Consider the following 12,826-nt stretch of genomic DNA (forward strand, 5'->3'; position numbering starts at 1 on the left):
ATGCAACAAGCTCAACTCTTGAAATTTGGTTCCATTGAAGGCAATAAAAATAAGAAAGCTACTATTTTGAATAGCTTGTGCTTACCTCAATTGATCTGTCAATAATGTGTCTCAGCGTCATATCAGTTTGTGCAACCTTTTTATTTAGGAAGGTGTTAAGGTGCTCATTTAGGGTTTGTTGGTATGTATCAAATGCTTTCATGTTTGTAATTTTCTCATTAAGCGTTTGAAGGTCAGACATTGCTTCTGAGTTCCATGCCACTTGGACCTTCTTAGAATCTGAAAATGAAACAGGATGCAATAAATTGCACAGATTTTGATTAAGAAATACATTTTGGATTGTCAATTTTAAGTCAGTTCAAATGTAAATTATTTTTGCCTCATTTAATTGCAGTATCACTACGCTGCAGGTATGTAGTACTGCATAATACAATTGCTAAGAGTGATTTTTTAAATGGTCACAGCATCATTGAGTGGCTGCTCATCTTTCCCATTCTTGGTGGCACATGACCTCCTTGAAACCTAACACAGTGTGAGACAAGCTGCAGACATTAGCTTGTGTATTCCAGGATGCAAACATAGAAAGCCCCACACTGATACAAGAGGAGCAATGTGAGAGCTGGAACTTTTGATTACCCTAGGAAGAGCATTTTTAACTATTCCACACCCTCCAAACCTTGGCTACATTTTCATTGACTTCTACTAGATCTGTTTAAGGGTTTTCACTTAGATTATTAGAAGAATGGATTAAGTGGACAGCGGGTGCAGTGTAAACCTCGTTCATTTAACTATAAAGTTTTAATTTGTGCCCAAAGTTTATAGAAATTCCAAGTTACAAATATTTACTTTGTTTCTCATTTGTTTGAGACTATCAGACCAAATTCATATGTACTAGCACAGTTGAGGTTCAATGGAGAGTAATGTGACCACTCACTTCCTGCTCTCTGTTTTTCATCTGTTGGTCATCTTTATTTTTCTTTAATCCTTTTGTAAGGGGTTTCTTCTTTTATGTTACTGCACAGGCTAATCAAAATGGCTCCTCTGTTATGTTATAATTAAAATGGCTTTTCTGAAATAACTGCGATGTAAGGAGTTGTCTCTCTCTCTCTGCTTGTTTGGGTTATATTATTGATAAGAGAGAGAATGAACCAGTTGGGATAGATGTTATTCTTGCTTGTGTGTCTGTAAGTTATTGTGTAGCGCGGGTTTTGGGGAGAAGGCACGATGGGGACAGAGAAAGTGGATGCGATGCTGTAAGCTGGCTGACGGGACGGACCCCAAGCAGGAGTCTGAGGCCCAGGGTCTTCGGCGAGCAGAGGAGATGAAGACAGACTCGTGCGGAGCGTCTGGTCGACCACCGTGGTTGGTCCCACGTGGCGGGTCGAGGTGGTCGGAGGGGATCGAATGGTGGAAAGAAGACTCTGTTAATTGAGCTTCAACTGTTGTGCACGAAGAGGTGGAACTTTGATAAGTTTGGTGCCTTTTACTTTCCTTTTATATTTTATCTCTATTAATTACAACATTCCAGTAATATCCATAAAGTGTAATCATTTAATCGCATATGGTGTATTGTCTGTTATTTGGCGGGGTGGGGTACATCACACAGCATCCACACAAACTTGATTACCCAGTTTGGCAGTGCCGAAGGCTGCTCCCCCTAGACGAAAGTGAGCTGAGCGAGCCTGAGGCTTACCAGGGGGCTATAATTCTTTTCTCAATTATAAACTAAATGACATAGAGATACAAAATACACTCTTTGATTTTCCATTCCTCTTTAATTTCTATAAAAGCATAGACTAAAATCTGTAACACTATGAGAATTAGAAAAAAAATGTTAGAGAATGTCTGAATAGTTGGATCATATTCAATTTAATATTTCTACACTGATGAATTTACTTTTGGACTTTCTAAATAATTTTTCTACGCAATTCTAAAAATTATGTTGGTGGAGAAGATGCACACTGCAGCTCCACTGAAAGCAACAATGTGCCCTTACCTATTCATTTATGGTGAAAAACGTCTACATAAAATGGTATAAATACCATATTTGAAAGGAAAACTGTAAAATGTAATGAAAATGACAGGCCCAAGTTGCAACATCCCATGTTCAAATTCTTCATTGCATTATCAGAAAATATAGAAAATAAAATTGAAATTTAACATAGACATATTAGTAACTTACCGTATTTGAAATTGGTCTGATATGAAGCAGCAAACAGAGGGGCAGAAGCTTCCAAGCTGAATTCAGTAAACAGTCCATCAGGTAAACGCCGAATCTGAGTTTCAACGCTTGTCCTAACATTGTGCTGAGGAATGGTGAAAACACTTTGCAGCAAGAGATTTTTCTGCTCACTTTCATAGCTTTAAAAGATAAATAATGCTAGTCAGAATCGAGATTTTCATTACCACTATATTTCTATCACTAATTACACATTTTACATACATAATTTGATGTACATTGAGATACTGCATGAACTGACCGTGTTGTGGAATTGGCATGTATTTCAATTTCTACAAAGAATTTAAGAACTTTACAGTTTAATACCACAAGGCCAAAAAAAAAAGGAGCGAGCAACCTAACATTAAAGGAGCCCCTTAACAGTCCTTGGTGAATTTGTCTGACCACACTTTTATTTGTGGCTTTGTGAAAGTGAAATTATATATTACAGTATCTCTCTCTCTCTGGCTATCCATCCCATAGGATAATGATGGTTCCTTTCAGTCAGTCAGTGGGGTGGTACCCCACTCCTCAGAAAGGAACAGCGTGTGTGTGAGTGGATTTTAGGTGAGTAGGGGGTTGCACAGGTCCAGACCCACCCTCTCAACATCCTCTCCTGGATCCAGCAGCATGGTGGGGTCCAAGACAGCTGGGGGAAGTTCTGTTGCAGTGAATGGCCAGACCAAGCTTCGATGCAAGGGATGCCCTTTCTGCGCTTCACGGCACGTGTTTGCTAGATGGCCATTGACCCTACGAGAGGGTTCATCCACCCTTTGACAGTTCTTGTTTTTCATCCTGCAGGGTGTACTGGGTTACATGGTACAAGTAGCACTCAGACGAGTGACCTGACCATTAATATTATATATTAATGTGCGAGGGATAGAGTAGGAAGGATTAAAATTGGTGGGGTGCCATTAATAGCCAGGGAAAATGTCATGGCAATGTTCAGACAGGTCAGACTAGAGGATTAAAGTACTGAGGTTATGCTGGTAGAACTGAGGAATAAGAAAGGATGACCACTTTAATGAGAATATATTATAGTCAGTGGCATTTAGAGGAGCAATTTTGTACAGCGATAGCAAAATGTTGCAAGGAAAATATGGCTGTGATTGTGGGTGATTTTAACATACCACATATTGACCAGGATGCACGTGCTATAAAAGGGCTGGATAGGATAGAGTTTGTCAAATTTATTCATATAAGTTTTCTTAATCAATATATAGAGGTCCTAATAAGAAACAGTGTGATACTGGATCTCCTATAAGGAAATGAGATAGGGCGGGTGACAGAAATGTATGTAGAACAGTTTGGATCTGCTGATCATCATTCCATTTCTTTCAAGATCATTATGAAGAAGCTTAGGTCTGGTACTTGGGTTGAGATTTTAAATTGGAGAAAAACCGATTGTAACGACACCAGAAAGGATCTGGGAAGTATTAATCGGGATAGGTTGATTTCTGGTAAAGGCACGCTTGGTAAGTGGAAGGCCTACAAAAGTGAAATTCTGAGAGTACAGGGTTTGTATGTTCCTGTTAGAATAAAAGGCAAAGCTAACAGGTTTATGGAACCTTGGTTTTTGAAAGATATTGAGCTTATGCTTAGAAAGAAAAAGGGGGTGCACAGCAGGCATAACGGCAAGGAACAAATGAGGTACTTGAGAAATATAAGAAATGTAAGAGAACACTTAAGAGGAGAATCAGGAGGGCTAAAAGAAGGCATAAGGTTGCTATAGCAGACAAAGTGAAAGATATTGCCAAGGACTTCTACAGTTATACCTTGAAGAAAAGGATAACAAGACCCCAAATCGGTTGTCTTGAAGATCAGCCTGGTCATCTATACATGGGGTTGAAATAGACAGGAAAGACCTAAATGGCTTGTTTGCATCTCTACTTACTCAGAAGATGAACACAAATTCTATAGAAGAGGGGAATCAGCAGTGAAGTCATCAATATATATGGATCATGGAACAGAAGGTACTTGCTATCTTGGGGCAAATTAAGGTGGATAAATCCCCAAGGCTGACAGGGAGCCCACCTGAACCTTTTGGGAGGCTAGTGCAAAACATTACAGGGGCCCAAGCAGAGATATTTATAGTGCATTTGCCATGGTTGTTGTGTCAGAGGATTAGAGGATAGATTATGGTGTCCTCTTATTTAAAAAAGGCTCCACGAATAAGTTAGGAAATTAGAGGCCGGTGAGCCTGTAGTCAGTGGTGGGTAAATTTTTGGAAGGTATTCGAAGAGACCAGATATATAAATATTTGGATAGACAGGGCCTGATTTGGGATAATAAGTATGGCTTAGTATGTGGTAAGTAATGCTGACCAATCTTATAGTTTTTTTGAGGAGGTTGCAAGAAAGTTGAAGAAATAGATGGAGTGGATGTTGTCTACATGGACTTTAGCAAGGCCTTTGACAAGGGCTGTCGTGGGAGGCTGGTCAAGAAGATTCAGCTGCATGTTATTCAGAATGAGGTAGTTAATTGGATTTGACCTTGCCTTCATGGAAGAAGCCAGAGAGAGATAGTAGGTAGTAGCCTCTCTGACTGGAGATCTGTGAATAGTGATGTGCCACAGGGATGGTGCTGGCGCTGTTGCTGTGTGTCATCTATATCAAGAACACAGATGATAATGTGGTAATTTGGATTAGCATTTTGCGGGATTGGGGGTGTAGTGCACAGCAAAGAAGGCTATGAAAGCTTGCAGTATGATCTGTGCTAACGGGAAAAATGGGCTGAAAATGGAATATGGAATTGAATGCAGAGAGGTGCAATGTGTTGCACTTTAGAAGGACAAACCAGGGTAGGACTTTTACAGTAAACAGTTGGGTACTAAGGAATGCGATAGAACAGAGGGATCTGGGAATACAGATCCATAATTCCATGAGTATGGCATCACAGGTAGATAGAGTCATAAAGACAGCTTTTGGCTCATTGGGCTTTATAATTACAGTACAGAAGTTGGGATGTTATATTGAATATTGTGTGCAGCTCTGGTTATCTACCTACAGGAAAACTATCAATAAAGTTGAAAGAGTAAGAGAAAATTTATAAAGATGTTGCTGAGACCTGAGGACTGAGATATAGAGAGGTTGAATAGGTTAGGTTTATTCCTTGGAGCGCAGGAGATAGATAAAAGATTTGACAGAAGTATACAAAATGATGTAGGGAGTAGATAGTATAAATGCAAAACCAGACTTTTTCCACTGAGGTTGGGTGAAACTAGAACTAGCGTACACAGGTTAAGGGTGAAAGGTGAAATATTTAAGGGGAACATGAAGGGGAACTTCTTCACTCAGAGGATGGTAACACTGTGGAATAAACTGCCAGTAGAAGTGGTGGATGTGGGTTCAATTTCAACACTTAAGAGAAATTTGGATAAGTACATGGATGGGAGGGTTACAGAGGACTATGGTTCAGGTACAGGTCGATGGGACTAGGCAGAATAATAGTGCAGCATGAACTAGATGGGTCAAAGGGCCTGTTTCTGTGCTGTAGAGCTCTATGTCTCTATGTTTCAGGATCCATTGAGAACTCCGCTGGAATTATTCAAGATCATTTCATTTAACATCCTGCAACTGACTAGAAGGTGCTTTTGGCTATATGGATTATACTGAAACATGAGGAACAAAGGGTTTGTTTCTGCAGTACTGATTCTTCTACTTCCCAGTTGCTGAAAAACCTGCAATGTATATCAAGTATTTGTGGATTTTTTTCCTAATTTTTGAAGAAGCAGAACTGAAACCAAATCACATAATAATTCATTGGGTAGGTAAAATATCACCATGTGTTTTGAAAAGTTACTTTTCTTCTTTAAGGTTAGATGTTCCTGGTGAGGAGTCGTTGCCCCTTTGCCATTATCAAACCAACCATCCAACGCATTATTTATACACACCTTGCTCGGCCCTTGAAGGTCACTTCGGGTATATTTTTGTTTCTGACATCAAATCTAGCAAAGTATGCAGTCCTGTCCTGTACGGATTTGTCTTCAGCTCCAAGTTTCATGCCAAATCCAACATCGAATTTGGGAATCTGAACATCTGCTGTAAGACTGTGCTTGTTGGGGTTGTACTTAATTTCAGCAGCTAACTCAGTAGCTTCACTGCCTGTTAAATGATAACGATTTATAATGATCACAGTGCAAATTAACTCACACACTTAAAAACAACAAGGGAGAATAACTAATGATAAATGAAATTACTCATCAGAGGAAATTATGATACGCAGGGCCACTTTATCTGGAATTCTGTTGTATATGTCTCCTCTTTAACTGCCATTGTTTTTTTAATGAACAGGAAACCAAGGCAGGCTTACAACCATGCTCTTGCAGTATTTGTTGATATTACTTTAATGTAAATAATTATATGACTGATAAGATGACGAATAAAACCGTTTATGTGTAAGGGGTTTCTTCTTTTATGTTACTGCTAAGGCTAATAAAAATGGCTTCTTTGTTATGTTAACTGCTGAGAAATTTCTCTCTAGCAGCTTTTTTGGGTTAATTACTGATAAGAGAATTGTATTCATCTGTTAACCAACTGGGATAGATGATATTCTTGCTATTGTTTCACGGGCTTTGGGGGAGAAGGCACGATGGGGACAGAGAGAGGATACATGATGCTGTAAACTGGACGGCGGAACGGACCCCAAGGCCCAGGGTCTTCGGCGAGGAGAGGAGACGAAGGTAGACTCATGCGGAGCGTCTGGTCGACCACCGTGGTTGGTCCCAGGCGGCGGGTCGAGGTGGTCGGAGGGGATCGAATGGTGGAAAGAAGACTCCATTAATTGAGCTCCAATGGTTGTGCACGAAGTGATTGAATTCTGATAAGTTTGGCGCCTTTTACCTTCCTTTTATATTTTATCTCTATTAATTACATAGTTCCAGTAAGATCTACAAAGCGTAATCATTTAATTGCATTTCGCATATGGTGTATTGTCTGTTATTTGGCAGGGTGGGGTACATCACACAGCATCCACACAAACTTGATTACCCAGTTTGGTGGGGCCGAAGGCTGCTCCTCCTAGACGAAAGTGAGCTGAGCGAGCCTGAGGCTTACCAGGGGGCTACATAAGCTTAATGAAATTAATTTTATATTTTCAAGTCCTTCAACTACATGCCTAATTCAACACTCATGATTAAATCAAACAAATGTTCTCTCACCAGTGCAGGGAAGGGCAGCTACAAAATACCATTGGCCAAGAACGCTGCAGTAAATTCATAGAGTCATGGCTGGACATCACTATGAACCTGCCCGCTGGGCCGCTGGTCATTGCATGGCAGTTATGTCAATGCTGACATCAGAGATAGGATTACAGAAGACTTGTTTTAATGTTGCTGGTAGGTGACTGCCAAAGAAGTGTAGGAACAGGACTAATCAATGAAGAATGTTGTTGCAATGGCCTGATTTTAATTTTTGGTGTCTTCAGTCACCCAAATCATCCTCATCAGTTAGCAGATGTTTTGAAAGAGAGGATAAGTTGCAGGTAAAATTTTATCCCACTGACAATATGATTTTTACTTGTTTACCATGACACAAAAAGAGACCATTCATCCCATCAAATTTATGTGGGCTCCCAAATGACAATTCCATCAATCCTATTCCACGTCCTATTTCCATGTAGCCTTTAAACTTATTCTCTTCACATGGCTCTTTTGTCACATTTTTACATCAGCAAATTAATCTACCAGTATGACTTCGAGCTGTGAAATGAAAGCAGAGCACCTCTGGAAAACCCTTGGAATTGAATTTAGGAGCCGAGAGGTAATGTTACAGCTATATCGGACTATGGTGAGACCTCACTTGGAGTACTGTGCTCAGTTCTGGTCGCCTCACTACAGGAAGGATGTGGAAGCCATAGAAAGGGTGCAGAGGAGGTTTACAACAATGTTGCCTGGATTGGGGAGCATGCCTTATGAGAAAAGGTTGAGTGAACTTGGCCTTTTCTCCTTGGAGCAACAGAAGATGAGAGGTGACGTGATGGAGGTGTATAAGATGATGAGAGGCATTGATCATTGATTCAGAGGCTTTTTCCCAGGGCTGAAATGGTTGCCACAAGAGGACACAGGTTTAAGGTGCTGGGGAGTAGGTACAAAGGAGATGTCAGGGGTAAGTTTTTCACTCAGAGAGTGGTGAGTGCAGGGAATGGGCTGCCGGCAACGGTGGTGGAGGGGGATACGATAGGGTCTTTTAAGAGACTTTTGGATAGGTACATGGAGATTAGAAAAATAGAGGGCTATAGGTAAGCCTAGTAATTTCTAAGGTAGGGACATGTTTGGCACAACTTTGTGGGCCGAAGGGCTTGTATTGTGCTGTAGGTTTTCTATGTTTCTATGTCATGCGAGAATGTGTAAAATACACATCCACAGTACCCAAAGTCAGGATTAAGTCCATGTCTCTGGAGCCATTGGGGAGCAACACTGACAGCTATGCCACCTTAGGTTCCTAACGTGTGAACCACTAAGTGGAAGGTAAGTTTTTATAGGAGAATATCTTCCTTGACCCTGCTTTCCAACACTACGGGTCTATGTTTGGGAAAAATATTGCCAAGCCCAAAGTTCTGCTTCTCAGATCCCAGCCTTTGCCCTGCTTCCTTCACTTTACCCTAGTTTTGTTGGACTTTTGAGGTGAATGGATCAGCATATTAGTAGAAGGTTGTAATTCAATAAATTGTACAAAACCATGTAGTCCACACACCTTCGACCTCGACTGCAAACTTAAGAGACTGTTCCAAATCCTCTTCAATTTTCTTCGACCCATATGTTAGTGATGCAGAGTAGGCTGTAACTGCGCCTGTAGGTTCGATTGTAATCACAGATCTAGACATGAGTAAAGAATAAGGCATGAATAAATAGAAATCACTGGACCTCTCCTTTCCAATAATAATTATTCAAAGATCTGATTTTAAAAATATATTTTAAACTGGAAGGAAAAATATTTTCTGATTAGAATTAAAATGGTCTATTATTGTCACATGTACTGGGGTACATTGAAAAACTTGTCTTGCATAGTGTTCATATAGATTAATTCATTATGGAACAATTCAAAACTCTTATAATGACAAGGTAAAAAGTATCCTTGAACCTGATGGTGAATGCTTTCAGGCTTTTGTACCTTTTGTCTGATGGAAAGGGGTAGAAGAAAGACATTTGGGGCTGGATAAGTACTTCAAATAATTTCGTTGCTTTAGGTGAGGCAGTGAGAAGTGTAGACATAGTCCATCAAGGGGAGGCTGGTTACCATGAAGACCTGAGGTGCGTCCACTACTGACTGCAGTTTCCTGTGCTCAAAGGCAAAGTGGTTGCTACACTAATGCATGATGTGTTCAGATAGGGTGCTTTCTATTATGCATTGATAAAAAATTGTAAGGGTGAAAGGCAACATGACAAATTTCTTTAGTCTTCTGAGGAAGGAGAGACACCAGTGCGCTTTCTTGGCTGTGGTGTCTACATGGTTGGACCAAGGCAGGTTTTTGGTGGAGTTCACTGCTAAGAACCTGAAGCTAACAAGCCTCTCCATCTTAGCACCATTGCTAGAAATAGAAGCATATGTACAGCCCGGTTTCCTTTAGTCAATAACCAGCCCTTTTATTTTGTTGACATTGAGGGAAAGGTTGTTGGCATGGCACCATACCACCCGGCTCTCTGTCTCCTACCTCTATTCTGACTCATTGTTAATTGAGATACAGCCCACTACCCGCAAACTTGTAGGTGGAGTTAGGGCAGAATCTGGCATGCAGTTTTGCGTGTATCCTTGTAGGGATGCATCCTTGTAGGCCAGCAAGACTGAGGATAATTATAGCAAAAGTGTTGTTGTTTATCCTTTCTGATCAGGAAGCCAAGGATCCAGTGGAGTTGATTCAGAATTAAGTCAATATATGAAATTTATTATAGTGGTTGTTACTGATATACACTAAAGTGATAAAGAAACAAAATACCATAGGTAATAGATTTTGGCAAATATAATGCTGAACATCGTGATAATACTCAGCAGGTAGGGTGTCATCTAAGTAAGTGGTTTCCAGCCTGAGGTCCACGGACCCTTTGATTAATGGTATTGACCCATGGCATAAAAACAGGTTGGTACACCAGATCTAACTCCTCCTGGTCCTCCTACTGTCCTCATACCAGAGATAATTTACAACTTGCATGTCTCTGACAGGTGGAATAAAGTGGGAACACTAAGGGGAAGCACAAATGGTGATGGGGGGAAATGTGCAGACCCCACACAGCCAACTCCAGGGTTGTTGGAGCTGTGAGGAATAAGCACTACCTGCTGTTCATTGTGCAGCAATGCTGCCACTTGCTGGGTTACTGGATGCATTGAAGTTATCTTGAAATAATTAGCAAGATAAATCACTAAATTGACTGAAAGCTATCCTAGCATTTGTCTTAGAGCAATAACTGGAAATCAGGAAATGTAGAAAACAGCTTCTGTTTCACTATAGTCTCATTAAGACAAAATACTGACCTTCTTTCTTGAGTTAGTGGATAACTTGGTGTACTGTCCATTGAGCTTGATGTTATACATATGTTTTCTCCTGCCATCCAAGATGTGCATTGTTTCAGTTCGTTCTCCATGTTGGATGGGACCTCCTCAATTTTTGTACTCTGTATTAGAGACACTTTATAGCTGTAAATGAAGAGAAAGATCAGATCAAAATACATGGTCATGAATGGGTTTACAAGCATCTTAAAACTTTGAAAATTTCTTGTACTTACCCATAACTGAAGAACTGGACTGGTTTTTTGGGTGCTGGAATGTTGAGTTTTATCTGATTAGAAGTCATGCTGACCTGAGCTTCAATGCCAGATTCAAAATACAGATTGCAATTCAGCTGTATTCCATTTCTAGAAAACTTTGGTGCATTAATACCCAGGTTGATCATGACCTCTGTTGCAATTTCAGGCTTAAACAAACCACTGATCTGCAACGGAAGAAATATTTATTTTTGTTTGCTAAGTTCACAAATCAGTGAACAATCGTTCTAATGTGTTTACCTAAGATTATGCACATGAAAGTGCAAGATGAAGACCATTCAATACTCAGTTTCAATTTAATTCAACTATTTTTTATAATTTATGATGACTTGTTGCATGTCCTTAAAGGGACTGATGCTGGAATGAGTTCCAGATCCCAAATATAACTGCTCAATTGAATCCCTACCTCAGCCACTCTGTTGCTAAACTGCATCCAGACTTATTTTTAAACACTACAAAAAAGGTCAAATGCCAATTTTGAAAAAATGAGTTAAATATTACCTTGTTTTTTTCAAATTTCAGCCCTGCTTTAACACCAGGTGTAGTTGTACCAGAAATAGACAGCTTAAGAGGGAGACCAGCTCCGGTGGGAAAGTTAAACTGGCTGTCCAAAAAGATGTAGTGAGCAAACAGGTTGCCACCTAATCCATTCAGGAGAATTGACTTGACCTACAAATGTAAAGAATAATAGGCATTAAAATCAATGTGCCAAATATTCCTCAAGTATAAAGGTAATTCATAACTTTAATATTCCTGTGAATATTGTCACTCTCTAGCAAGTATTTTCTTTATATTTTTCACACAAGAAATACAATAACTAGATCTATACAACATGCATAAATATGAGTAATGTTCATGCCCAAGATGTCAGACAATGAAAATTTCCAACAAGAGAGAATATCATTCACTATCTATGGTTATTCAGTGGATTTACCATTAGTGCATTCACTGCAATCAACATCTCAATGACCAGTACTGAAATGGACTAGGCTCTGTAGCAAATAACTTTCTTCAAGATATGCTACAGCCTTTCCACTCTAAGGCACAGGTTACGATGATAATGGAATAATTTTCACATGCCTGGACGAGCATCTGAAGATTTCTCACGAAACTCGACACCATTCAGTTAAAGCATCTCACTTGCTTGCTGCCCCATCCACCACCCTTAAAATTCATCCTCTTCACCATTTCCATATTGTGCAACATCTACAAAATGTACTACAGTTACTTGCATAGGCTACTCTGACATCATTTCCTAAAACCTCAGTTTCTGCGACCAAGATCAGGAAGTGCTACTTACAAATTACCTTTTGTCCTGACTTGAAAACAAGTTGATAGTTTTTTCATTACCATTGGGTCTGAATCATGGAACTCCCTACCTAACAGCTTCATATGTTATGTATGTGCTTCATAGCATTTAAGGAGATAATTATCTACAAACGTTTGTAAAATCATCAGATAATGTCTCATGATCACAAGAATATTTATGTCAGCTAAATGTAACCAATTATGTAGTCTTTCTCTACAAAAAATATCATGGCACCAGAGAAACAATTCATTTTGATATTTGAATTCGTGTTTAAATTATTACATTTTTACTTGTTATTTGATGTTCTATACCTGTGCTGGAAGGCTTTGGAGTAGTTGGAAACCTTTTGACATCATTTCCTCAAGCAACTTGAAATCACTGCCTTTAACATATCCTAGTTCATTTCCATAGACTCTCAAGAAAGCCTCTACTTCTGGTGTTTGTTGTTCAATTTTCTTCCACATATTCTGAAAATTCAGCTTGAGTTCCTTCATCAGATTCTAACAAAGAACAAAAGCATTAAGTAAGGTTGTGATTTGACATA

At 39.6% G+C, this 12,826-nt stretch overlaps 1 protein-coding gene across 1 annotated transcript in view; it reads right to left on the reverse strand.

Annotated features, from left to right (window-relative positions):
* The window catches only part of apoba (apolipoprotein Ba), a 68,295-nt gene that overhangs the window by 31,551 nt on the left and 23,918 nt on the right, over nt 1–12,826 (reverse strand). Inside the window, exons 16-23 of the mRNA XM_063036565.1 lie at nt 12,594–12,782; nt 11,475–11,642; nt 10,935–11,140; nt 10,684–10,845; nt 8,911–9,032; nt 6,111–6,321; nt 2,183–2,361; nt 86–279 (exon numbers count right to left, since the gene is read on the reverse strand). Coding sequence (XP_062892635.1) covers nt 86–279; nt 2,183–2,361; nt 6,111–6,321; nt 8,911–9,032; nt 10,684–10,845; nt 10,935–11,140; nt 11,475–11,642; nt 12,594–12,782 — 1,431 coding nt within the window. The remainder of the gene's footprint in view (nt 1–85; nt 280–2,182; nt 2,362–6,110; nt 6,322–8,910; nt 9,033–10,683; nt 10,846–10,934; nt 11,141–11,474; nt 11,643–12,593; nt 12,783–12,826) is intronic.

The sequence above is a fragment of the Mobula hypostoma genome, chromosome 2 (genome assembly GCF_963921235.1).
Source record: "Mobula hypostoma chromosome 2, sMobHyp1.1, whole genome shotgun sequence".
NCBI lineage: Eukaryota > Metazoa > Chordata > Chondrichthyes > Myliobatiformes > Myliobatidae > Mobula > Mobula hypostoma.